Genomic DNA, 27,252 nt, shown 5'->3' with positions numbered 1-27,252 from the left:
TGAATAAAGGTCAGCAAAGGGATGACAGAGCATAGAGTTTTTCTGACACATCTTGCCTGAAAAAAATTTGAGGCCATGCTTTTTATTGTGCAGTGAGCTTTTGAATGAGACGCATTTTAGCCCAGAAGGTGCATCACGTCTACTGGAGACTAATGAGGGTGGACAAAGACACAGCTCTGGAAGCTTCAGGAAAATAGGCTGGGAGAGTGTTGGGGAGGGGAAGCTAAAATGCAGTAGGCATGAAAGCAGAAGCCCCCATTTCTACCTGCTGGCCTGTCCTTCCTGCAATGAGAGGTGGGCTGGGGCGGAGGGCTGTGATGGGGAATCTGGGCTAGAGGAATCGGGGCTGCAGACACTGGCCCAGAGATTAGGGGCTGGGGACTGTGAACCCTCAGGCCAGCAAGAGACTTCTAGGGTGTAGCACGTGATCTTTCCAATAATCTTGGATTTTTAAATGTTCCACCAGGGACGAGAGCCAAAAGGCACATCCCATTTCCTCAGATACCTTCTTGTTTGTTCTACAGAGGGTGGTGTTGGAAGAGCTACAGTGCTCAGGCAGGTGGGGGCACTAGGAGAGGGGCAGGAGATAATATTCTCAATCCTCTACTAGGGGCCCATAGGACCCCCAGAGGAAACCCCATGCTGTCCCCTCCTGCCTGGGGTACAGTGTCAGCTGTGCAAATGGACCCATGCACATCTGAGGCTTGCCAGAAGAGCTTGCACACGTTTTAAGAAAAAACAAATAGGTGGAATTCTCAGTAACAAGCACCATAATGATGCTTTTCCAGCAACTAAGTGACTTGCAAGTGGCGAGGGCTGGGCCACGCCGGGGCAGGCATTGGCTAGGGGTAGACGCACTGGGAGGTGGCTGCCTTGCCAAGTAGGAAGCAACCCTCAAGCTGCACCTGGGGTAGAAGAACTGACAGTGGTGATGAGCATGGGCCCCTGCCAGAAGCCAGGGAGACTGGGGCAGTGGAGAGAGTCATGTTGTCTCCTCCTGTTGGCTCCCATCGGGATGTGCACCCCGGACCCCGAGGGATGGGATGCCCTTCTGCAATTGGGCTGCTGGCTCCACAGCTGAGCCACTGGCATTTAGAAGGGTCAGGAAACTGGGGCCTGCTCCTGCCCCCGACTTCTCTGAGGCAGTGGTCACCAGGCAGAGGGCCAGCCACAGGCCACCAAGAGGACTGAACTCCTGCTCCCACCCCTATGCAGCCTAGAGAGGTGGGATGATTCTCAAGTCCCAAAGCCATGTTATCCCATTCCCAGTCCCTGAGGGAGGAGCTGAGGATCTGGCCTTGTCTTCTGCTCCCACCTGGAATTACGACTTGGGGAGCCCTCGCTGCAGTGAGGGGAGGCTCAATGAAAGACCCCTTTCTGCCGAGGGAGAGCTCAGAGCTCCAGGCAAACCAGCCTCCCCATCAGGGTGCTTCCTCTTCCCTCCAAGTGCCCAGCAAGCACTGGAATAACCATTCCCAGCAGGGGCCTGGACCCTGGACAGCACCTGGACCCCAGGAGGGGGCAGTTTCCAAGTGCAAGGACAAGTATAGAACCCTATGGCATGGAGAAAGGAGCAAGGGAAGTGGCAAACGAAGCTGTGACAAAAGACGTCAGGGAAGACCAATGCCATTTAACATATATTTATTGAAATCTACTTGATGCAAGGCACTGTGCTAGATTGGTAGGGGATCAGACACGAAAGGTCACCCCTGTCTTCTAAGAGCTCACAATTAAATGGGTGGGGGAGGGCTGAGGAGGAGGGGGTGAAGCCAAGTCCACAAACAGCTCTAGTGCAAGGCTGATTATAGTGAGTGCCAGAAAACAGACAAGGTAATGAGAAGGGGGGAATGAGAAAAGAGTGCCAACAACCCAACAGAAAAATACAGAGATACGCAAATGACACTGAGGGCCAAGTTTAAAGAGACAGTTTCTGCTTTGCAAAGTAAACACCCAAAGTGATGCAATGAGAACCACAGAATGCAAGCACATTAGTAAGAGAGAAGTTAGCAATCCCCCAATCTGATGGACATGCTGGAAATCGTGAAACACTTCAAAAATAAGAGAACAGGGTGCGCTGTGACTTCACTCATTTTATGGCCTGCACGTGGTGGGTTCAGTAAAGGAACAATACCTAGACATAAAATCACAGGTTAAATTCACTGAGACTAGAAGGCATCAACTTTCACCCATCTTAGAGAACAGAGAACACACATTTAAACAGGTGTTCACGCAGTCAGGTGCGACTTGGCCGGGAAGCAGTCAAGTGGCAAAATGCAATAGAAAACAGTAGAGACCCACTCAAGCTGGCTCAAGTCAAGGAGTCCGTAGTGGGGACACATGTGGACCAATGACGGCTGCTGCCAGAAATCCAAGAACATAGCATGGCCAGGCCTTCCTCCCAGCAGGTGCCACACTCCTCACTCCTCTGAGTACTGTGCTGCCCCCCACACCTTCTGATGCCTACAAGCTTCTGTTTCCTTGTTTGCATTGCAGATCTGGAAGGCCTGGTGGTGTCCATGGTCCGTCGTGTTCTGCCAGCTCTATGCTCTGAAGACTGCTTGCCGCCCTTGGGTCAGGTGTTCAGTTCTGGCTGAATTAATGTGGCCTACAAGGGGGGTGGCAAATCACATGGTATGCAACAGGGCCACAACCCAGGGCTGCAGGTAGGGCAGGCGCTGTGCCAGTTCTAGCACAAAATCAAGCACATGGAATGCAACACCACTGGAGAAAGATGCCTGCTGCAATCGGGTGGGGACCATTCTGGAAATGCAAGAGTGGGGTGACACAGCTAACGGACACAGCTCATCGTAATAAGCAGTAGAAATGGTAAACAATTAGTTTCTTTTGAAAATTTTCACAAGTATTCAAAACTCTAATAAAAGTAATGGAGGATTTCTTTTTTCAAATGGTAGGAAAAGAACATATTTCTTCTTTTTTTTTTTTTCCTTTTTCCATGTCAGGCGGGTACTGTGCCAACATAGTAACAAGGTTTGAAGGAGGCACATCTCACACACGTGCATGAAAACCCAATTGTCACGTGTATGAACTACAAAAGGATCAGGAAAAGAACACATTCCCTCTCAATAGGAATACATGAGGTTAGAAAGAAAACTGGAATGAGGTAGATGCATGAATGCACAGACAAGGATATGTGACAGGAAGCTGGGTGATATTTTGCATCTGACATAGCAGTACACCTAGAGAGCCCAAGGAAATCCACCCCAAGTTACCAGAGGCGAGAAATGAACTCGGCGAAATTAAAGGACACACGTTAAAGCCACAGACTGCGCTGAAAGAGAACACGGGTTTTACCGCAAACACTACGAACAGCTGTTCCATCAACCTTGACAGCAAAGACCAGATCTTTAGTGTTAACTCTAAAAGAGCATTTGTTTGAGAGAAAATTATTGAACCGAAGATGGGAAAGAGTCAAGGAGGACAGGAAGGGATGCCAAGACGCCATGTCCCAGTTGGGAGCAGTGACAACTTTATGCTATGTTCTGAGTTAATGCTGCATTCAATGGGATCCCTTCATAAAAGGGATCTACTTCAATGGGATCCCTCATGAAACCCAACAAATGATGAACGAATGGGCAAGACATGGCAGAGTACTTCTAGGTAAGGTGCCAGACTTGCCCTGGTAGAGGTCAACCTTCTTTATCAAATGACATCTGTACAAAACATATCCTAACAACTCGAAAAGAGAAAACGGATCCGAGAAGAAAGTAGTGATTTCAGACACAGATTCACACTACTCCAAGAACTGAGGCCCACAGGGCAAAAGGAATCACTATGTAACAAGTGCTTTTGGCTCCTCTCCAGCCTAGGGGTCAGGGTGGAGATGTCGCATAATGCCACTGTGGTGGCCTGGGTCCATTTGAGAGGACGTTCTGGCCAAGGACACAGGGGTCATTGTAGGACCTTACTTCCCAGGATGGGGGCCTGAGAAGCCCTTCCAAGTTGTGTCTGCTAGGAAGCTCTGCCTCAGCCTTGGTGGGCCCACAAGGGCACACTTTCTTGCCAGACCCTCCTAGTGTCCCTGTCCCCAGCCACAGCTGCTGGGAAGTCACAGTACAGCCCTGGTGGGGCTGGCTTCTATCTGTGGCTTCTGTGGACCACTGGAGGGGCAGGTTCCTTGCCAGACCTTGCTGCTGTTCCTCTTGGGGGAGCCCGCTAGAAATGGCAGCTCGGACCCAGGAGGACCAGCTTCTACTTGTATGCCATACAGGCTGTCAGAAGGTTCTACTGCCCTCCAAACCTTTGCTTTAGTGCTCCTCCTGGTCATGGCTGTTGCAAGTCATAGCCCAGGGCAGTGCTGCCAGCTTCTATCAGCATAACACGCAAGCCATCGGAGCGGCAGGGTTCCTCTCTAAACCTCTGCTCTGTTGCCCTCGCTTAGGTGTGGCTGCAGGAAGTGATGCCAGAACACATGGGTGAATTTTCCCCTAGCTGCCCAAAGCAGAAGCATATGAACCAATCTCGTTCTAGTTCTAGAGTCACTGGCTGAAAAGGAGGATGTGGTCCAGGCGAGTCTTCTTGTGTCCAAGGAGATGTCTCGTGGGTGAATCTGCTGCTCAGTCACTGAATCCACTCCGAGCACTGCCAAAGCTCCCAGGAGCTCAAAGGATGGCTGGGCTGCTTGCTCCCAGATCAAGTTTGGACCACCCCATTGATCTAGGTGAGGCCAAGCCCTGCTGCTGCTGGCAGGGTCTATATTGATGAACAGTCACAGAGTTCTGGCTAACCTATGACGGGAGCATCTCCAGTGTGCTGCAGTGGCCAGGTTGGATAGTCAAGTGGTGCCCACAGATAGACACGGAGTCTGCATCTCGGATGAGGAAAGAGCCTGCTTCTCTGGCCCATTTCCATCCAGCCTGCCCACCTGGTGTACTCACCTTCCGATGGGCAGGGGTTGCAGCTTTTTGTTTGTAATTAAAATTCTAGAGAAAATGTCATATCTAGCTACAGAAGCAATGAAAGTTATGACAGAGTGGACAAAAAATGAATGCTTGGATATGTAAAAATTAAAAGCTTTCACAACAGAAATGTAATAAAACTGCCACAAAGAGCAAAGCAATAAAACTGGAAAAGAGAACATCACCATCAATATAGAAAGAACTGCTACGTAAAGTCAATATATTGGAAGGTAACTTGATAACTAGTCAAAGGAGATGAACAGACAATTTGCATGCAACAGAAACAGCATTTAAGTCATTGCATAAGAGAAAGAAGATGAGACTGGTGGTCAGGAGGCCTGGGGTCTATCCCCAGTTCTGGTACTGACAAGTCACAGAATAATGGCAATAACTATGACAATGACAATGACAATGACAGCAGATGGCCTTCACTGAGTGTGTACCTCCATGCCAGGCTGGTGGTCCTGGCACTCTGCAGGCACGATGGCAGTCCTCATGATAACCTTCGGAGGTAGGTGCTGTGCTCACCCCCGTTTTATAGAGCTAGAAACGGAAGGCTGGAGAAGTACCATCTAGGCCTGATACCAGGAGAGGCTCTTGTTTCCAAAAGGAGGCGTCACCCTGCACTCGAGTCCTTGAGATGTATCTCTTCTTAGGGGCATGCTCTCAACTATTTTGCTTTGAACAAAATAGTGCTGCTTGAGGACAAGACTCATTAGTTCAAAACAATCCTAATCGATGCTAGTTTTGGATATGTATAGGGGACACCAAATTGAAATGGTTTAAGAAAAAAAGATACAGACATTTAACCCAGATTCAATAACTGTTACTAGGCGTTTGGCCTCACAATGACATTTTGGGTGCTTTAAAAGAAAAGACGTTTAAAGGTTGTTTGAAAAAGTGCCACCTTAAGTGGCTATATTGTAGAGTCACAGGACAGATCAAAAAATGACGAGAGAAATAGTCCTTATGTTCTGCAAATACGGTCTTGTGGCTTGGGAGAAAATTTCTAATGAGAGCCTCATGAAGGGATTGTCACTGAGCTACGGTGCAGAGCTCGGATAGAAGTGACTGGGTGTGTCTTGAAACTGTCTGATGACTCAAACAGGGCTCCCATGTTGGTGAAGACCGGGAGGAGTCAGAGTAAAATGATTTCGTGAAAGGGAGGATGGCAAAATGGGGCATTTTCTAAATTAATATATTATTTTATATAATATGTGATTTACAGTATGTATAACTAAATTAATAAATAAATATTTTAAGACATTTGAGTGTTCTATTTACATCCCTAAAAATTTATAAATTCAAGTAGGCCAAAAAACATGAGAGCAATGTTCTCTTCAGGAAAGCTGGGATCGTATTATAAGGACGCCACCGTGGAATAGCTCTGTGTATTTCTCTGGGGTGGGGGGAGCTTGGAGTGGATGACCTCTAAGCCCCTCCCTACCCCACATCCAGATTTGTCCTCTCTCATCCTTGGATTCAAGGCATGTGGACTGAAATACCGTGATGGTACTTCCTACCAGTTAAACTAGGCAAACTAAGTTAAATGGTACAAGCTACTCTCGATGGGCACAACGTAACACTTATAAATTGCTGGTGGCAGTATAAATCGGTCTCAACCTTTTGGAAGACAAAATATATAAGCGCTACAAAACTGTTCATCTCCTTTGACTCTGCCATCCCCTCTGGGGATTCCGTCCCTGTCCCGCGGGACCGCGGGGCATTTCTACTCGTGGTGGGTCGGCTGATGCTTCTGTAGCGCCGAGCGCCTCTTGAAGACACGGCCACACTGGCTGCATTCACAGCGCCGCGCCCCGCTGTGTATCCGCCGGTGGCGACTGAGGCCAGAGCTCCGGCGGAAGGCCTTGCCGCACTTGTCGCACTCATAGGGTTTCAGTCCGCTGTGGATGCGCCGGTGCTTGATGAGGTCGGAGGGACCGCGGAAGGCCTTGCCGCACTCGCCACACGCGTAGGGCCGCTCGCCACTGTGGATGCGTGCGTGCTCCAGGAGGCTGGAACTCTGGCGGAAGGCCTTGCCGCACTGGCCGCAGGCGTAGGGCTTCTCACCCGTGTGGATCCGCCGGTGCTTGGTGAGCTCCGAGCTCCTTCGGAAGAGCTTGCCGCAGTGGGGACACCCGTATGGCTTGGCCCCACTGTGGATGCGCTGGTGCTCAGCCAGCCCGTTGACCCCTCGGAAGGACTTGCCGCAGTCGTCACAGTCGAAGGGCAGGTGGCCAGTGTGCATGCGCTGGTGCTTGAGAAGCTCCTGGCGATCCAGGAAATCCCTGCTGCATGCCTTGCAGGCGAAAGGCTTTTCCGAAGTGTGAAGTTTCTGATGTCGGAAGAGGTGGGTGTTGACTTTGAAGGACCGCCCGCACTCCTCGCAATCAAAGGGCTTCTCTCTGCTGTGGACCCTCAGATGCTGACTGAGGCCTGCATTCTTCTTAAACCGTTTTCCGCACTCCTCGCACTCGAAGGGCTTTCCCTCCCTCTCCATCTGCTCCCTGTTCTCCGTGGCATTCTCCAGGGCCCTACTGGGGCCGGGCCGGGGTTCCCCAGCTACGTGGCTTTTCCTGTGCTCATTAAACTCCGCCACCCCCCTAAAGACCTTCCCGCAATCGCCACATTCCCAGCCCTTCTCCTCACTGTGGACTCTCTGGTGCTGGACAAGCAGGACTTTAAGCCGAAAGGTGTCCCCACACTCTTTACAAGCAAAATGATGTTCTATGGGCAGATTCTGTGGGCTCCCTCTCTTCCTGTCAGAGTCCCCATGCTGTCTGAATTCAGGACTGGGGCCAATGGCCCTTGGGGAGCTTGTGGACGCCATCTCCTGTGACTGGGCGTCTTCCCCCATCGTCTGGTGTCGGGTGGCAGAGGTGCTTTCTGAAACGATAAACACAAGGCAGTGTAGTCTGCAGAGGAGGACAGAGGGGAGGGCCTCTCCTTTGTCAAGAATCTTTTTCTTTCTGAGACAGCCACTGAGCATGGGGCCTGGGCCCGGAAGCCACCAGAAGCAAGGGCTGCAGAAGCCAGGGGCTGAGGGGCCTCATTCCATTCTGGACACTCTCTACCACAGTGGTGCTGAGGAGGTCACCCCTTCTGTGACTGGAGAGCAGCCACACATGTCCCCAGAGGCTCAGCTGGGCCCCCTAACCCTAACCCAAGCACCCCAAGAGCCCAGTTAATCCTCTCAAACCGAACCTATACCCCAAGAGCTCAGCTGGGCCCCCAACCCTAACCTCAACCCCAAGAGTTCAGCTGGGATCCCCAAACATAACCTGAATCTCCAAAGGGCCCTGCTGATCCTCAACCTACCCTCACTGTCAAGAGCTCAGCTGGGGCCCCAAACCCTAACTAGCACCCCAAAAGCTCGGCTGGGACCCCCAACCCTAACTTCAACTCCAAGAGCTCAGCTGGCCCCCCTAACCCTAACCTCAACTCCAAGAGCTAAGCTGGGATCCCCAAATATAACCTGAATCTCCAAAGGGCCCTGCTGATCCTCTCAACCCTAACCTCACTGTCAAGAGCTCAGGTGGGGCCCCCAACCCTAACTTTAACCCCAAGAACTCAGCAGGGTTCCCAAACTTAACCTCAACCCCAAGAGCTCAGCTGGGATCCTAACTTTAACCCGAATGCCCAGAGAGCCAAGCTGATCCTCTCAACCCTAACCTCAACCCCAGGAGCTCAAATGGGCCCCTCTACTCCTAACCTCAACCTCAAAAGTTCAGCTGGATCCCCTAACCCTAACCTCAACTCCAAGAGCTCAGCTGGGCCCCTCAACCCTAACCCGAACCCCAAGAGCTCAGTTGGAACTCCTCAACTCTAATTCAAAACCTCCAAGAGGACAGCTGATCTTCTCAACCCTAACTTCAACCCCAAGAGCTCATCTGGGCTCCCCAACCCTAACCCAAACCCCTGAGAGCTCATCTGTTTCAACCCTAACCTCAAGCCCAAGAGCTCAGCAGGGTCCCCAAACCCTAACCTCAACCCCAAGAGCTCAGCTGGGACCCCCAACCCTAACCCAAAACTCCTGAGACGCCAGCTGATCCTCTGAACCTTAATCTCAACCCCAAGAACTCAGCTGGGACCCCCAACCTTAACCTCAAGCCTAACAGCTCGGCTGGGCCCTCCAACCCTAACCCAAACCCCAGCTCGGTTGGGCCTCCCCCAGTTTCCTCACATTTCTTTTTCACTCACCAGAGTACTTAGCTGGATCAGTGTTCGGCGATGGGTCTGATACCAACAGCACTTGTCCTTGTGCCAGGTGAGGGACCAAGGCAGGATTCAAAACAGGAACGCCTGCTCATGGGAAAGGAGATTGGTTACGGCGACAGCCAAAGATGACATGAGAATAGTGGAGGAACATAGGCAAGGCCTTTGAAGGGGAACCCCCTTCCACCTTCAAAGACCAGGCTGGCCGTAACCTTAGGCAAGTCATTCATTCAGTTCAAAGGTGTTTCCCAAGGTCAGGCTCCTTCCAGGAGCTTGAGGAAGGCAGGCTCTGGGCCCACCTGGGGGAGGCTCTGTGGAGGATCAAGTGGCCACCCTGAGGAGGTAATCCTCACCCTGCCTTCTCCCTGTCCACCCCCTCAGTGCTCACACATTTAACTTCATGCTCTTCCCAGACATGTGGACTTCCACAACTCCCAAATCTGACTCCCAACAGTCTCTCCTCCTAAAACCTCCTCCCCACTGCACACATGCAGACCCCTAATGGGTGAACAAGATCTTGATCACATCAACCATTCTCTCACAAATAAACCAAATGGTCATGCAATTTGCATAATTTGTGCATTAAAATGAAAAGAGTATTCTACATTACAGTGGCAGTGTTCTAATTTCTTTCCCAATAAAAGACTGAGAGGGGTTCTTTCCATGCCAAGAGGAGTTGGGGGAACTCATACTACTCTGACATATCAGGTGTGGCAGACCCATTGTGTTTCCCCACAATACAGGGAGAAGGTGAGCTTCTGTGGGGGTAGCCATGTGCCCCTTGCCCCACTCCAAGCAGGTGGTGAATTTGAGGAAGGGCTAGAACATCCTTACCCACATAGGTCACATTCCCATAATATGCCAGCATCCTCTGTTCAGGGTCCAGCTTAAACCACTCCCTTGTGGTGAGGTACCATGCCACATCGTCAAATGTCACCAAATCCTGAAAGAATTCCCAGGGCTAATCAGTCTTTCCATCTATTTTAGAATGAGGCAGGGGCAGCGCCAGTAATGCCAGGGACAAGAGGCGAGGGTCTGGAGTGGGTGTCTGTTGCTAACATGAGGCCTAACCACAGCTCCAAGAAGTCCTGAAAAGAGAACCTGATCAAGCGCTAGGATCCCTGGGCCATGGCCCTGGCGTCTCATCTTTCCAAGGGACCTCCGTTCAATCACTTTCCTGGATGGAAACTCAGCTTCCCCATCTGGATGATTGGGACTCCAAGCCCAGTGGATATCCAATCCTTGGCAGCCTCCAGAAGAGAAGCAGTGGGAGGGCAGGAAGGCAGCAGTTGGGGTTCATACTCTGCCGTGTGTCATACTGGGGCAAGAGACAGAGGCTGAGGCCAGATTCAGGGAGCGGCGAGAGAATCCCAAGCAAGGCAGAGGGAAGCACAGCTCACCTCAGCTTCCAGCATCTCAAGAGGGACTGCCAGGACCTGGTTTCCTGGTGCTCCATCCTGGGGAGAGTAAGACCTTGGGGATTAGGTGGAACTAAAGAAAGTGAAAAAGGCCATGAGTGATGACAGCCCTGTCCCTGGATCCCCTGGGAAGAGACTGGTGATTTCCTCTTCCTTGGTTTCTGATCTTGTTGAGTCTTCTCTCACATGTTGGCTGAATGACGAGCCAGGGCATGGAGATGCGTGAGAAAACACACCTTGAACAGGGCCTGGCAAAGAATGAACAGAGGCAGGCCAGAGGGAGCCAAGACAAGACCAGCAGATGCCAGCCCAGGCACAGCCAGGTGAAGACAGACCTAGACAGAGATCCAAGGGCAGGAAGACTGGCAAGCCTAGAAGTCCATGCTGATGCTGCACAGAAAGGAGGCACACCAAGATCATTAGAAGAAATAACCAGGAAATGAGAGACCTTTCCAACTTTGTAGAGGCAACAAAAAAACCGGATCAGGATGCCGGAGGGAAGACAGCAGGAATGGGGGCTTCTAGACCAGCAGTGAGGCCCTTAAAAGCCACAGCCCACTACACAAGGAAGCTGGTGACAGCGAGACAGGTACACATGACAGCAGTTCTCTAATGCATTCAACCAAATGAGAAGTGGAACACAACAGCTGGAAAAATAAGCCTCAAAGAAAAGATCTTCAAACACTAAATTGTTAAACAAAAGAGCTGAATGATTTCTACAAATTTTCTTCTTCTTCCAAATTGCAAATTATGTGAAAGATCCTACCACCGATATCCATGCATCACAGGCCTCCCACAACAGAGTTCAAAGAAACAGCTACACAGTTCCTGTTGTGATGACAGTTCAATTCAATTCATAATTCAGTGAAAAGGAAGGCTTTTTATATTGGCTCAAGGCCCACAAAATCTAGCTACTCCAGAAAGACTCTTATATAAAATTAAAGATGTTACATTAAAAAGAATGGACAGAAACTTCCACGTTTGGCTGCGATGGAGTAACAAGGAACATATTTCACATCCTGCCATAAATAAGTAGAAAAAAATGGAGAAAATATATGTGAAACAAGTTTTCAGACACTAGACAGCAGGAAGTACAGAATCACGATCCCCAAGAGAAGAGAAACAGATAAGGGGAGCCCTATCATTGCCTCAGCTCTCTGCCTGGAGGCAATTTCCACATTGAGACTGTGTGTTGGGGTGGGCGAGAACCAAAGAGAGCTTAGTGGCTTTGCCAAGTTGAGGAGACACAGGCCAGCATTCAGAGCAGCTGAGGCAGCTGGAAGTTGCAGAGCAGAGTTCCAGAAAGGAGTTAGTTATGCAGTAAAAAGAGCTTCAAAAAATATGTATAAGCTTCCCTTTGAGTCTTTCCTGACTACTAGGCCATGCATGCATAGAGTGAAACTCCAAAAGCCCAGGAAAAGGGTGACCAGGAAGCTGTAAGCTGAACAATTCTCAGGACACACAAAGGTAGAGAGATATTCAAGGTCTGACCAACCAGTATAGAGTCCTCTGTGATCACCTGGGACACACAGTAGAGAATCCAGAGGCCTTAGTAGTAGGGCTGATGTATTCCTAGAGCCAAAGCTACACAAGACCTGTCTCAAAGAAAGCTTAAAAATAGGCCTCAAAGGGATCAAACTGATCCACAAATAACTACCACCCCAAATCCAGACACTCAACAATATAATCTTTATAATACCCAACATCCAATCAGAAGTTACTGAAATGCCAAAAAGCACAGAAATGTGGCCAGGGCAAGGAGAATAATCAGTTTATAGAAACACACAGAAATGACCAGTGACGACTCACAGACAAGGATAACAGCCAGTTTAATGATGTACAAGCATTAAAAGAAAAACAGGAATACAGTGAGAGAAATAGAAGATATAAAAAGAACCAAATAGAACTTCTGGAGGCGAGAACTATAATATTTAAAGTGAAAATTTTACTGGATGTGATTAACAGCAGATTAGATATCACACAAAAAAATTAGAGAACTTGATCTTTTCAAAAAACCAGCTCCTGGATTCATTGATTTTTTTGAAGGGTTTTTTGTGTCTCTATCTCCTTCAGTTCTGCCCTGATCTTAGTTATTTCTTGCCTTCTGCTAGCTTTTGAATGAGTTTGCTCTTGCTTCTCTAGTTCTTTTAACTGTGATGTTAGGGTGTCAATTTTAGATCTTTCCTGCTTTCTCTTGTGGGCATTTAGTACTATAAATTTCCCTCTACACACTGCTTTAAATGTGTCCCAGAGATTCTAGTATGTTGTGTCTTTGTTCTCCTTGGTTTCAAAGAACATCTTTATTTCTGCCTTCATTTCGTTATGTACCCAGTAGTCATTCAGGAGCAGGTTGTTCAGTTTCCATGTAGTTGAGTGGTTTTGAGTGAGTTTCTTAATCCTGAGTTCTAGTTTGACTGCACTGTGGTCTGAGAGACAGTTTGTTATAATTTCTGTCCTTGTACATTTGCTGAGGAGTGCTTTACTTCCAACTATGTGGTCAGTTTTGGAATAAGTGTGATGTGGTGCTGAGAAGAATGTATATTCTGTTGATCTGGAGTGGAGAGTTCTGTAGATGTCTATTAGGTCTGCTTGGTGCAGAGCTGAGTTCAATTCCTGGATATCCTTTTTAACTTTCTGTCTTGTCGATCTGTCTAATGTTGACAGTGGGGTGTTAAAGTCTCCCATTATTATTGTGTGGGAGTCTAAGTCTCTTTGTAGGTCTCTAAGGACTCGCTTTATGAATCTGGGTGCTCCTGTATTAGATGCATATATATTTAGGATAGCTAGCTCTTCTTGTTGAATTGATCCCCTTACCATTATGTAATGGCCTTGTCTGTTTTGATCTTTGTCGGTTTAAAGTCTGTTTTATCAGAGACTAGGATTACAACCCCTGCGTTTTTGTTTTCCATTTGCTTGGTAGATCTTCCTCCATCCCTTTATTTTGAGCCTATGTGTCTCTGCATGTGAGATGGGTCTCCTGAATACAGCACACTGATGGGTCTTGACTCTTTATCCAATTTGCCAGTCTGTGTCTTTTAATTGGAGCATTTAGCCCATTTACATTTAAGGTTAATATTGTTATGTGTGAATCTGAGCCTGTCATTATGATGTTAGCTGGTTATTTTGCTCATTAGTTGATGCCGTTTCTTCCTAGCATCGATGGTCTTTACAATTTGGCATGTTTTTGCAGCGGCTGGTACCAGTTGTTCCTTTCCATGTTTAGTGCTTCCTTCAGGAGCTCTTGTAGGGCAGGCCTGGTGGTGACAAAATCTCTCAGCATTTGCTTGTCTGTAAAGGATTTTATTTCTCCTTAACTTATGAAGGTTAATTTGGCTTGATATGAAATTCTGGGTTGAAACTTCTTTTCTTTAAAAATGTTGAATATTGGCCCCCACTCTCTTCTGGCTTGTAGAGTTTCTGCTGAGAGATCTGCTGTTAGTCTGATGGGCTTCCCTTTGTGGGTAACCCAACCTTTCTCTCTGGCTGCCCTTAACATTTTTTCCTTCATTTCAACTTTGGTGAATCTGACAATTATGTGTCTTGGAGTTGCTCTTCTCGAGGAGTATCTCTGTGGCATTCTCTGTATTTCCTGAATTTGAATGTTGGCCTGCCTTGCTAGGTTGGGGAAGTTCTCCTGGTTAATATCTTGCAGAGTGTTTTCCAACTTGGTTCCATTCTCCCCATCACTTTCAGGTACACCAATCAGACGTAGATTTGGTCTTTTCACATAGTCCCATATTTCTTGGAAGCTTCGTTTGTTTCTTTTTACTCCTTTTTCTCTAAACTTCTCTTCTCACTTCATTTCATTCATTTGATCTTCAATCACTGATACCCTTTCTTCCAGTTGATTGAATCGGCTACTGAAGCTTGTGCATTCGTCACGTAGTTCTTGTGCCATGGTTTTCAGCTCCATCAGGTAATTGAAGGACTTCTCTACACTGGTTATTCTAGTTAGCCATTCGTCTAATCTTTTTTCAAGGTTTTTAGCTTCTTTGTGATGGGTTCGAACTTCCTCCTTTAGCTCGGAGAAGTTTGATCGTCTGAAGCCTTCTTCTCTCAACTTGTCAAAGTCATTCTCTGTACAGCTTTGTTCCGTTGCCGGCAAGGAACTGCGATCCTTTGGAGGGGGAGAGGTGCTCTGATTTTTAGAATTTTCAGCTTTTCTGCTCTGTTTTTTCCCCATCTTTGTGGTTTTATCTACCTTTGGTCTTTGATGATGGTGACGTACAGATGGGGTTTTGGTGTGGATGTCCTTTCTGCTTGTTAGTTTTCCTTCTAACAGTCAGGACCCTCCACTGTGGGTCTGTTGGAGTTTGTTGGAGGTCCACTCCAGACGCTGTTTGCCTGGGTGTCAGCAGTGGAGGCTGCAGAACAGTGAATATTGCTGAACAGCAAATGCTGCTGCCTGATCGTTCCTTTGGAAGCTTCATCTCAGAGGGGTACCTGGCTGTGTTAGGTGTCAGTCTGCCCCTACTGGGGGATGCCTCCCAGTTAGGCTACTTGGGTGTCAGGGACCCACTTGAGGAGGCAGTCTGTCCATTCTCAGATCTCAAACTCCATGCTGGGAGAACCACTACTCTCTTCAAAGCTGTCAGACAGGGACATTTAAGTCTGCAGAGGTTTCTGCTGCCTTTTGTTTGATTATGCCCTGCCCCCAGAGGTAGAGTCTACAGAGGCAGGCAGGCCTTCTTGAGCTGTGGTGGGCTCCACCCAGTTCGAGATTCCAGGCCGCTTTGTTTACCTACTCAAGCCTCAGCAATGGCAAGACTAATAAAGAAGAAAAGAGAGAAGAATCAAATAGATTCAATAAAAAATGATACATGGGATATCACCACCGACCCCACAGAAATATAAACTACCGTCAGAGAATACTATAAACACCTCTACGCAAATAAACTAGAAAATCTAGAAGAAATGGATAAATTCCTAGACACATGCACCCTCCTGACTAAACCAGGAAGAAGCTGAATCCCTGAATAGACCAATAACAGGCTCTGAAATTGAGGCAAAAATTAATAGTCTACTAACCAAAAAAGTCCAGGACCAGACGGATTCACAGCCAAATTCTACCAGAGGTACAAGGAGGAGCTGGTACCATTCCTTCTGAAACTATTTCAATCAATAGAAAAAGAGGGAATCGGCCGGGCACGGTGGCTGACGCCTGTAATCCCAGCACTTTGAGAGGCCAAGGCGGGCGGATCATGAGGTCAGGAGATCGAGACCATCCTGGCTAACATGGTGAAACCCTGTCTCTACTAAAAATGCAAAAAATTAGCCAGGTGTGGTGGCAGGCACCTGTAGTCCCAGCTACTTGGGAAGCTGAGGCAGGAGAATGGCGTGAACCCGGGAGGTGAAGCTTGCAGTGAGCCAAGATCACGCTGCTGCACTCCAGCCTGGGCGACTGAGCGAGACTCCATCTCAAAAAAAAAAGAAAAAGAGGGAATCCTCCCTAACTCATTTTATAAGGCCAGCATCATCCTGATACCAAAGCCTGGCAGAGACACAACAAAAAAAGAGAATTTTAGACCAATATCCCTGATAAACATGGATGCAAAAATCCTCAATAAAATACTGGGAAACCAAATTCAGCAGCACATCAAAAAGCTTATCCACCATGATCAAGTGGGCTTCATCCCTGGGATGCAAGGTTGGTTCAACATATGCAAATCAATAAATGTAATCCAGCATATAAATAGAACCAAAGACAAAAACCACATGATTATCTCAATAGATGCAGAAAAGGCCTTTGACAAAATTCAACAGCCCTTCATGCTAAAAACTCTCAATAAATTAGGTATCGATGGGACATATCTCAAAATAACAAGAGCTATTTATGACAAACCCACAGCCAATATCATACTGAATGGGCAAAAACTGGAAGCATTCCCTTTGAAAACTGGCACAAGACAGGGATGCCCTCTCTCACCACTCCTATTCAACATAGTGTTGGAAGTTCTGGCCAGGGCAATTAGGCAGGAGAAAGAAATAAATGGTATTCAATTAGGAAAAGAGGAAGTCAAATTGTCCCTGTTTGCAGATGACATGATTGTATATTTAGAAAACCCCACTGTCTCAGCCCAAAGTCTCCTTAAGCTGATAAGCAACTTCAGCAAAGTCTCAGGATACAAAATCAATATGCAAAAATCACAAGCATTCTTATACACCAATAACAGACAAACAGAAAGCCAAATTATGAGTGAACTCCCATTCACAATTGCTTCAAAGAGAATAAAACACCTAGGAATCGAACTTACAAGGGATGTGAAGGGCCTCTTCAAGGAGAACTACAAACCACTGCTCAACGAAATAAAAGAGGACACAAACAGATTGAAGAACATTCCATGCTCATGGATAGGAAGAATCAGTATCGTGAAAATGGCCATACTACCCAGGGTAATTTATAGATTCAATGCTATACCCATCAAGTTACCAATGACTTTCTTCACAGAATTGGAAAAAACTAGTTTAAAGTTCATATGGAACCAAAAAAGAACCTGCATTGCCAAGACAATCCTAAGCCAAAAGAACAAAGCTGGAGGCATCATGCTACCTGACTTCAAACTATACTACAAGGCTACAGTAACCAAAACAGCATGGTACTGGTACCAAAACAGAGATATAGACCAATGCAACAGAACAGAGCCCTCAGAAATAATACCACACATCTGATCTTTGACAAACCTGACAAAAACAAGAAATGGGGAAAGGATTCCCTACTTAATAAATAGTGCTGGGAAAACTGGCTAGCCATATGTAGAAAGCTGAAACTGGATCCCTTCCTTACATCTTATATAAACATTAATTCAAGATAGATTAGAGACTTAAGTGTTAGACCTAAAAACATAAAAACCTTAGAAGAAAACCTAGGCAATACCATTCAGGACATAGGCATGGGCAAGGACTTCATGTCTAAAACACCAAAAGCAATGGCAACGAAAGACAAAAGTGACAAATGGGATCTAATTAAACTAAAGAGCTTCTGCACACAAAAAAAGAAACTACCATCAGAGTGAACAGGCAACCTACAGAATGGGAGAAAATTTTTGCAATCTACTCATCTGACAAAGGGCTAATATCCAGAATCTACAAATAACTCAAACAAACTTACAAGAAAAAAACAAACAACCCCATCAAAAAGTGGGTGAAGGATATGAACAGACACTTCTCAAAAGAAGACATTTATGCAGCCAACAGACACATGAAAAAATGCTCATCATCACTGGCCATCAGAGAAATGCAAATCAAAATCACAATGAGATACTATCTCATACCAGTTAGAATGGCGATCATTAAAAAGTCAGGAAACAACAGGTGCTGGAGAGGATGTGGAGAAATAGGAACACTTTTACACTGCTGGTGGGACTGTAAACTAGTTCAATCATTGTGGAAGACAGTGTGGCGATTCCTCAAGGATCTAGAACTAGAAATACCATTTGACCCAGCCATCCCATTACTGGAGATATACCCAAAGGATTATAAATCATGCTGCTATAAAGACACATGCATATGTATGTTTATTGCGGCACTATTCACAACAGCAAAGGCTTGGAACCAACCCAAATGTCCATCAATGACAGACTGGATTAAGAAAATGTGGCACATATACACCATGGAATACTATGCAGCTGTAAAAAAGGATGAGTTCATGTCCTTTGTAGGGACATGGATGAAGCTGGAAACCATCATTCTCAGCAAACTATCGCAAGGACAAAAAACCAAACACCGCATGTTCTCACTCATAGGTGGGAATTGAACAATGAGAACATCTGATACGGGAAGGAGAACAGCACACACCGGGGCCTGTCGTGATGTGGGGGTACGGGGGAGGGATAGTATTAGGAGATATACCTAATGTAAATGACGAGTTAATGGGTGCAGCACACCAACATGGCACATGTATACATATGTAACAAACCTGCACGTTGTGCACATGTACCCTAGAACTTAAAGTATAAAAAAAAAATTAGACAACTTGATGACAGAGCAATACAAATGATCTCAAAAGAAGCTCAGAGAGAAAAAAGAGTTTTTAAAAACAAATAGCATCTCAATGATCTGGGGTAAGAGAAAATGGTCTAACACCTACATAACTGGAACCTGAGAAGGTGAAGAAAAGTGGGGGAGGGATAAAAAACACAGTTGAAGAAATAATGGTAGGACAGTTTTCCAAATTTGATGAAAACTATAAGCTCACACATCCAAGAAAGTCAGTGAACCCCTAGCAAGACTTTAAAAGACCCATCATAATCAGACTGCTGAAAAACCAGTGATAAAGTCTTCAAATAGCCAGAGGAAAGAAATGATGTTGCTGCGTGGAGAGGAACAGAGTAATTACTAACTTCTTATCAGAGAATGTGCAAGTCAGAAAACCAGTGCATGACATTTTTAAAGTGCTAAAAGAAAAACAAAACTGTCAACTTAGAATTCTATATTCAAGGAAAATTTCCTTCCAAAATGAAGGCAAAATAAAGTTTGTTTTCAGACAAAAGCTGAGAGAATTCATCACTGGCAGATCTCTACTATAGGAAATATTAAAGGAAATCTTTCAGGTTGAAAGAAAATGATAGTAGGTGGAAAGATGGATCTACACAAAGGCATGAGGAACACCAGGAATATAAATATGTGGGGAAATATACAATGCTTTTACCAATCTCACTTTTAAATGTTTTAAAAAACATTCAATCATTCAAAGCAAAAATAATAAAAAGGTAGTGTGGGGTTTATAACATCAGAAGTAAAACATACGATTGTGTGTTCTGGCAAGTCCTCCAAGACTCTGATACATGCTAATAAGCCAACAGCAGCGATCAAATATATACTAAAAATAATCTGAAAGAAGAAGGGTAAAGAAAAAGAGGGGAAAAAAGAATGGAAGGGGCAAATAAAAACAAATAGCAAGATGGCAAACTTAAACCCAACCACGTGGATAGTTAAGGTAAGTGTAAATGGACTAAATACTCCGATCAAAAGGCAGAGATTGTCAGGCTGTAATAAAAAACAAGACATACTGTCTACAAGAAACTTTAAATATAAAGGCACAGATAGGTTAAAAGTAAATGGATGGAAAATGGAAAACAGGATACTAGAACCAACACAAAGAGTCTAGAAAATCTCAATGTCATAAAGAAGTGGGGGAAAGAATGAATGACAAATGTGGCTAAGAGCTCTGGAGACACTACCAAAGAGCCCTAGAACTCAGCAGGAAGAAAGCTGGAGGGTTTCAATATAAAACCAACAGGTGCCAGCGTAGGATGATATGCTGCAGATGACAAAAATGTGAATCCTTCATAGACGATACAGGCATAGATAGTTACTCTCCCTTGAAAACCCAAAGAGGGTAAGGGAAGGGGAGGAGATGGTTAAGTATATATTTGCATTTTAGGAGAAAAAAGGAAAAAAGTGAGAGTGACTTGTAGCTAGAATAAGCACATCTCTAATGTGTATGTGACCACATGGGGTTGGAGTTGGGGAGAGTCAAGGTCTAGAAAGATCTGCTTTCTTTTTCTGTAATGTGAGAATTTTTAGTAACCAAGCTGAATTTTGTTGGTATCAGAAAAGCATAACAATTGTAAAATATTTTGGTTTTAAAAGACTTTGAGTAAGAAAGATGCTCAGCATGTGAGAAGCCAAGGGCTGAGGCCAAGGAGTCAATGGGGAGTGGCCCTTCGCTTGGGTAAAAAACCCAGCATTTCCTGGGATCCCCACACAGCAGGGCAAGTGCAGGGGAGAAGGGCTGGCAGGAATCTGTGGGCGGTCCACGAAGGGCAATGACCAGAAAGCCTAGAGACAGGCCCATGGGGTTGTGACTTCCTGGGCTCCTCCCTGCAAGCTATCAGCACCTAAGAAGTGCGGGCAGAAGGCCTCATCTAGTCCCAGAATCCAAGGCAGCCCCATTCCCATCTTTAACTGGCTGTCTGGCACAGGGGCTTCCCCAGTGTGAGTTCATGTACATCCTCAGGTGCTCAGCAGCCATACCCTCTCTGTCCCACTGTCACCTGGGCAGGGCCCTGCTGGTCTGCTGGATTCCTCTGGTATACATTCAATGTCTGATTTGACTTTGGCTTCCAGTACAAAATGAACTGGTCATAAATTACTTACACAATTCATTAAAAAAAATTCACTTCCAATTGACATTGACATTTGGCTGCCAAATGGAATGGAGAGGGGGATATTGTGGATATACCTTCTGAGAAAGAGGACCTGTTAGAGACCTCTTCTCACTGACCTCAGGCCAGAGACCTAAGAACTTAGCCTTCTGACAAGGTTCTGCCCCAGCCCCCCAATCCCATATCTTGCCCTGACACATCGCAGTGACACCCAGACACACTGGCCTTCATTCAATCCTAGATAGGCCAAGACTGTGGCCTTCAAGGCCTCTGAAACTGCTGAGAGTACCATGGGCTTCTCATGGATGGCTTCTTCTGAGAATTCGGGCTTCAACTCTATTTTTATTTTTCTGAGACAGGGTCTCACTCTGTCACCCAGGCTGGAATGTAGTGGTGCCATCACAGCTCACTGCAGCCTTGACCTCCCAAGCTCAAGTGATCCTCCCGCCTCAGCCTCTTGAGTAGCTGGGACTACAGCTGCGTGCCACCACCCCTGGCTAAATTTTTAAATTAAAAAAAAAAAAAATTGTAGAGATGGAGTCTCACTATGCTGCCTAGACCAGTCTCGAACTTCTGGACTCAAGCCATGTTCCCACCTCAACCTCCAAATGCTGAGACTACAGGTGTGAACCACTGCGCCTGGCCCACATCAGGCTTCAACTCTAATGTCACCTCCTTAGAATGCCTTCACTCTCTAGTGTCCATCATAGTCTACTTGGAACATTTTTGCTAACTAAAAACTATCCAATGAAATTGCTTGCTTCTAACTGACAGTCCCCAGGAGAAATGGAGCTCCAACAGCGCAGGGGTGCTTTCTCATTCTTGGTCACTCCTGAGTCCCCAGTGTCTGCAGCAGCTCCTGGCCCTGAGTGGGCACGTGATAAATTGCGGGGTGACTGAATCAATGTGTGTGGGGAGTGGCATGTTAAATGAAGCACACTTCCAATACCGGAGCATGCGCTACACGTGTTTGGAGCCATGCATCTCCCTTCCTGTAATTCACTCATCACATCCTGTGGTTATTACCGCCTCCATTCACAGAGAAGGAAACCAGGGCTCTAGGAGGTTAACTTGCTTAATATCCATCTCCCAAGATTTGAGACTTTTCGAACCACACCAGAGAAGAGCGAAATAATATCCAACCTATAACACCACGCCACAGCCAGAAGACAGACTGGGGGTGAGGCTTAGCGTCATCTAGGCCTAATGGGATATATGGGTGTTTGGGTGCTGCCTTTAAACCATCCTGTTAACATGCCCTCACTGCACAATGAGACATGTCATTCCTCTCTCTCTTTCTCTGTCTCTGTCTCTTACACACACACACACACACACACACACACACACAGTCCCCGAGCCACCCACATTTAATCGAGTGAATCCTCCTGAAGTGTTCCATTTAATAGGGCAAATCCTACTGAAGTGTTTTTACTTAATTGGCATGATTAACTGTTGAAATCCTGGAGCCATAACTCCCAAATGAATTGTTAATAATCCTTTCCTGTGCAGCAACAGGAGTGCCCCTTCCTGTAGCAGCTCACCCAGGGGACTCAGCCTGAGAGCACTTTAGCTCTCAGTGGCTGCGTGATCACCACCCACAGTGACAGAGCCCCTGGACATGGAGATCATTTAAAAGGTACTCATAAAAATGGGAGGAAAGAAGTGGGGCCTGCTTCCACAAAAGGAAATGAAACTTTGCATAATTAATCAATCAAGTATATCAGATAAAAGAGCTTCATGAGAAGTAAAGGAAGGTCATTAAAAAAAAGATAACACATTAATCCCTACTGCAGATCAAAATAAAATTATCATCAATCCTAGAGATAATCGGATCATTTAGAATCTATGTTGCACAACTGTTCTATTTTAAAATGGTGGAAATAATCAGGAAAGAAGCTGGATGCTGTGACAAAAGTGACAAATGCAGGTGTCCACTGCCTTCTGACATGGATCTTGGGGAATCAAGGTCGAAGGAATTCCAGACAGAACATGAAAATCATTGTAATGCACACCCGATGGACACACAGGGTAATGCTGACCTTGAAGTAAGGCACTTTCACTCACAGCACAAAAGCATGTCCTGAATCTCGTAGGGTGCACTCCTACATACAACTGGGAAATATGAACGCTCAAAGAAATACTGTGGGAAAACACATTTCCAACCCTTAATGTAAGTGGTATTACTCTCCTTCTTTCAATGGGATCTGAAGATAGTCTAAAGACTATAAACTCCCAGAAAGCAAAGGCCCTGTCAAGGTCAGCTGTGAATTGCACACTGGACCTAGGCAAGCACCATTACACTGCAGCTGTTTAACAAACATCTGCTAGAATAAATGGAAAATAATGATGGCAATGTCAACCTACTGCCTGATAATTTGAAAAATTATGCTTTCTAAAACACGAGAGCTCACGTGAGTGAACAAATCTTCCTGCTCACGTGCTTTAGATCAGAATGTAAATTTTAACCAACTTATTTAAATCAAATTTACTGCATGGAAGCAGAAAACACTAAGAGACTCAAAATAATCATTCCACTTCGATGTGGAAGAACAGAAATGAAGAGATGAACTCACAGAGACAAAAAACAACCCATGTCACAAAATGTAGTAATAATGAGATGTTTCCTGGTTGTTGTTTGGATTAAAGACACCCTGCCTCACTGCTGAATGTTTGGCTACTGGCTAACGGTAGCTTCTGAGCCTAAAGACCAGCATTCAACTGATTTTATTGCACAAATAGCCAAGCAACATTCTCTAACAGGTGCGCTGTCCTTCCCTGGGCAGGGGAAAGGCAGCGAGGCCACCCAAATAAGCCTCATCTGGAAGGTTCCAGAAGCTTCCAAGGGGTGCCAGAAACACCTGGACTCTCTGAAGCATCTAAATAAAGACCTGCAGCAGAATGTCCTCAGGCCCTAAAGCTTGAGTTTACCCAGAAGACAACAGGTGGCTTGTGTTCTGTTCAGTTCTAGGCCAGAGCAAATGTACCCCAAAGGGTGTCTTCAAAGGTTTCCACTCACAAGAGATCCAATTCAGATGGATGGCTTCTGCTCCCTCTCCCATCCAAAAGGGAGATTAGATTCCAAATTCTCTTTCCTGAATATCTTTTCTCCTGTGAGTTGTGTTGCTTGGATTGAGAGAACTGTCTCTGGGCAAAGACAGTTCAGCAACAATGGCATAGATGAAAATATAAGTGCTTCTGGAACCAAAACGATACTCCTCACCATGTTGTAACCCCACCTATAGGGTCTTCTGATAGCATGCCCAGCGTCAAGGCCAGCAGACACCACGCATAAACACCGAGACTTACCCAAAAGAGACACACATGGATGACTCATCATGGCTCAGAACTACTCCAAGGGATCAGCCTGGCAGGTAAGGTCCCACCTGTTGGATTGCAATGATTCAGGTGAACAGAAGCAGACCCATGTGCACCTCCCAGCAACCTGGCCCCCACATTTTGGGGGATGTACTGAACTGGGCCAGATACAGGGTTCAACTGAATATACACCGCCACAATCTGGATCCACCCTAGCCAGGTCAGGATGCAACCCTTGAGCCAAGTCCAGGACCACGCTGGGCCTGGCCTTCATGTTCTTTCCACCTGACAGGCCAGGAGGCGGAAGTGAAGGCCCCACGTGGGCCCACCCTGTCCCGTCCCAAAGCAGCAAACAGGCTGCTACTCTAAGTAGCAGAATCCTGAAGGGTCTAAAGAGAGGGTGTCTCACCAGGAAAGTCTGTCTCTCTTGGGGTATTTGTGTCTGTGTGTGCCTTTTTCTGTATGTGTGGGTGGGAAGGCATCTGTTTCCTCTCTCACTTTGCCTGGGCACCTGTCTCTTTCTGTTTGGGTTTCTATCTTATTTCCTTTCTATAAAAAGCCAGAAGGTAGACCAGAAGGGGATTTTGTAGTGTTTGTTGTACTTAATTGAGGAAAGTTTTGTGTTCCCATTTCCCCAAGAATATTCATGGCATCTTACTAAAAATCAAAATAAATTGTAAGTATAGCTGCCTTTAGGTAACACTGCCTGGATACAAAAGATTCGAATTGGGGTGGGGTGGGATGCTATGCAAATTGCAGGAGCCCAGGGCCATCCAAGGAGCCCAGGCAGGTTTGGGTAAGGGCTGGATCATCGGGTGAGAAAGTTGGTTTGGAGTTCACTAAGAACTCATGTGGGAGTGTAGCAGGTTTGGGAGAGACCAAGGGATCTGCATTTTTCAACAAGCACCCCAGGAGATTATGATGCAGAACTGCACCTCCTTAACACTGGGCTGTCAGAATCTGGAGGTTCCCAGATTCTCCAACTCTCAGAATCTCTGTCATTGACAGGATTCCTGCCCAGGAGCCTTGTGAAATGGGAGCCCACTATCTCCGAGTCTGTGCTGATGGTTAGAAGAGAATTCACACGTTCTAGTAGATTTCCAAGGGTCCCTCACAGACAGAAGGCTGAAAATCACTACTCAATAGGGTTCTATATATAAAAGTCACAGTGTCTGGCCCAGTTCAGTACATCTCCCCAAAATGTTACTAGGGGGATATACTGAACTGGGTCAGACACTGTGCAAGTGGCTTCTACTTGAAGGTCCAATGTTGTGGGGTGGGGGGAGTGTGGGGGTGGGGAAGGGCTGAGGCAGCATAGTACCTAGGGGAGGTGCTGTTCCCGCAATCCCATCTGAAATTCTCTTGTAAAGGAAAAATGTCGGGCTGAGGTTGAAGAGGAAATGTTTCATTGACCAAGGAGACTGGAGGGGGGCCGCGGGCCCAGCTAGGCCAAGGCTGGCTGGAGGGCTTCAATTGGAACAGGTGGCAGGGTGGGACCTCTGGGAAGAGGGCCAGGAATGGGGGCGGGGGTTGTTTGAAAGGGACCATGGACTTTGGGCGGCAGGCGAGTGGTGGTGGGGGGTTGTGGAAAGACATGTAATTAATCACCCAAATATAGACTGGAGGAGGCAGCAAAGGAGTTTAAGGGGGCGGGGGCACTGGAGTGGGAGATGGCAGCCCCCAGTAGGGGAGAGAAAAAGACTGGTTCAGACAGAGGGCCTTGAGCTCAGCTCACGGCCCCCTTTCCCCTCCCTTCCCACAGTTCTCTCTCTAGGCTACCTACCTGCCCCCATCCTCCCCACCAAGCTGAGGCTTAACCCCCACCCAACCCACTCAAAGGAAAGGAGGGACTCCCCAGTGGAATTGTTCCCACCTAGCCCACCCTCCCAGCGCCCAGACTGCGGCTCAGCCCCTCCCCTAGACCAGGGAAAAGTCCTTTAATCCCCACCCCTACAACGCCCCTCCAGATCGGGCTCCTAGGCGTTAGGGGCGAGGGTCCTCTCTTTCCGCCCCTGAGCGGTTCTCATCTCCTAGCTTCCCCCAAAGAGCAGAGCAGGCCTCCGCACTTTAGCGATTCCCACCCGGGACCGCCGCCCCCCGCCCGCCTCGGGAAGGCCTTCGGGCCTCTTCGTACTCGTCATCCGGGACCCGTTCCCAGCTCTGGCCCGCCCAAGGCCGAGCAGCTCTCCAACAGCCCAGAGACGCCCCCTCCCTGCACCGTGCACTCTTCTGCGGCCCGCACACTCGCTCCAGCCCCGCACACGGTCCTGCGCCTCCTGCACATCCTCTCGCGGCCCTGCACGCTCACTCGGGCCCTCACATTCTCCTGCCGCCCCCACGATCACCTCCGCCCTGCGGCCCCTCCAGCGCCAACGCACACCCTCCCGCGGCCCGCACACTCACCCAGGCCCGGCGGCGGCCGACGCGCGGCCCTCGGTGGAGCAGCGCTGGCGCGGCCCAGGCAGGCCTGGCGTGGCAGGAAGCGCCACGGAGCCGCCAGTGCCCGGCCGAGCTAACAGCCCCGCGGCGCGTTTCCGGAGCCGTGAGCGCCGCCCGGGGTTCTGAGCGAGCGAGGCCCCGCCCCGGCCCCAGTCTCGGCCCCGATTGGCCAGGAAAGGGGGCGGGGCGGGAAACGGGCGGGGTTTGGGGCGGGGCGGACTGGGCAGGCAAATCTGATCAGCCTGCGGGGGAGCTGCGCGCGCGGGCTGAACGCTTGTGGGAGGTGGGGAGGAGTGGAATGAGCGTGAGAATGAATGAATGAAAGAGCGAACAAATCGACCAGCAGACGAAGGAGGGAACGAAGGAATGGAAGAGACCTCTCTCCTTTGGGCGTCTTCAAGATGGTGGTGGGGGGAGTGAAGGGTCGGGAACTGAGGGCAATAGACTAGGAAAGCCACTGTTCTGTATGAATGGAATCAGATCGTCTGTACTATTGTGTGTCTGGAATCTTTCATTTAAAGTGATGTTTTTAAGATTTATCTATGTTGTTGAATGTGCTATCGTTGAGTAGTATGCTGTTGTTTGGATATATCAGAGTTGGTTTGTTCATTCACCAGGTTATGATCTGGGCTGTTTCCAGTTTGGGTGATCATAAATAAAGCTACTATGAATATTCATGTACACATCTTTGTGTGGACATATGCTTTCATTTTTCTTGGGCAAATACCTAAGAGAGGAATTGCCACATCATAGGATAGTTTTATGTTTTATAAGAAACTGCCAGAATGTATTCCAAAGTGGTTGTGCAATTTACATTCCCACCAGAAATGTATGAGAGCTCCT

General features: G+C 47.3%; 1 protein-coding gene and 1 non-coding gene across 3 annotated transcripts; both read right to left on the bottom strand.

Annotated features, from left to right (window-relative positions):
- Positions 1-1,624: 1,624 nt before the first annotated feature.
- ZNF275 (zinc finger protein 275) lies at positions 1,625-26,511 on the bottom strand. Of its 2 annotated transcripts, none has more exons than XM_033201115.1 (4): positions 26,374-26,511; positions 23,962-24,038; positions 9,117-9,218; positions 1,625-7,802 (listed from the first exon to the last, which is right to left on the bottom strand). In XM_033201115.1, the coding sequence occupies exons 2-4, from the start codon at positions 23,990-23,992 to the stop codon at positions 6,646-6,648; spliced, it is 1,290 nt and encodes a 429-aa protein (XP_033057006.1). In that variant the 5' UTR covers positions 23,993-24,038; positions 26,374-26,511; the 3' UTR covers positions 1,625-6,645. The 2 variants fall into 2 exon arrangements, with proteins under 2 accessions (XP_033057006.1, XP_033057007.1); XM_033201116.1 differs by lacking the exon at positions 26,374-26,511 and adding an exon at positions 10,532-10,588.
- LOC117078678 lies at positions 2,955-3,058 on the bottom strand. The gene has a single exon (XR_004435111.1). It is a non-coding gene; the product is annotated as a small nucleolar RNA U13 (small nucleolar RNA).
- Positions 26,512-27,252: the final 741 nt, after the last annotated feature.

The sequence above is a fragment of the Trachypithecus francoisi genome, unplaced genomic scaffold (genome assembly GCF_009764315.1).
Source record: "Trachypithecus francoisi isolate TF-2019V2 unplaced genomic scaffold, Tfra_2.0 Lachesis_group6, whole genome shotgun sequence".
In the NCBI taxonomy this organism is placed as follows: Eukaryota; Metazoa; Chordata; class Mammalia; order Primates; family Cercopithecidae; genus Trachypithecus; species Trachypithecus francoisi.
The sequence above is the reverse complement of the archived record's forward strand: the minus strand, read 5'-3'. Positions and strand labels throughout refer to the sequence as shown.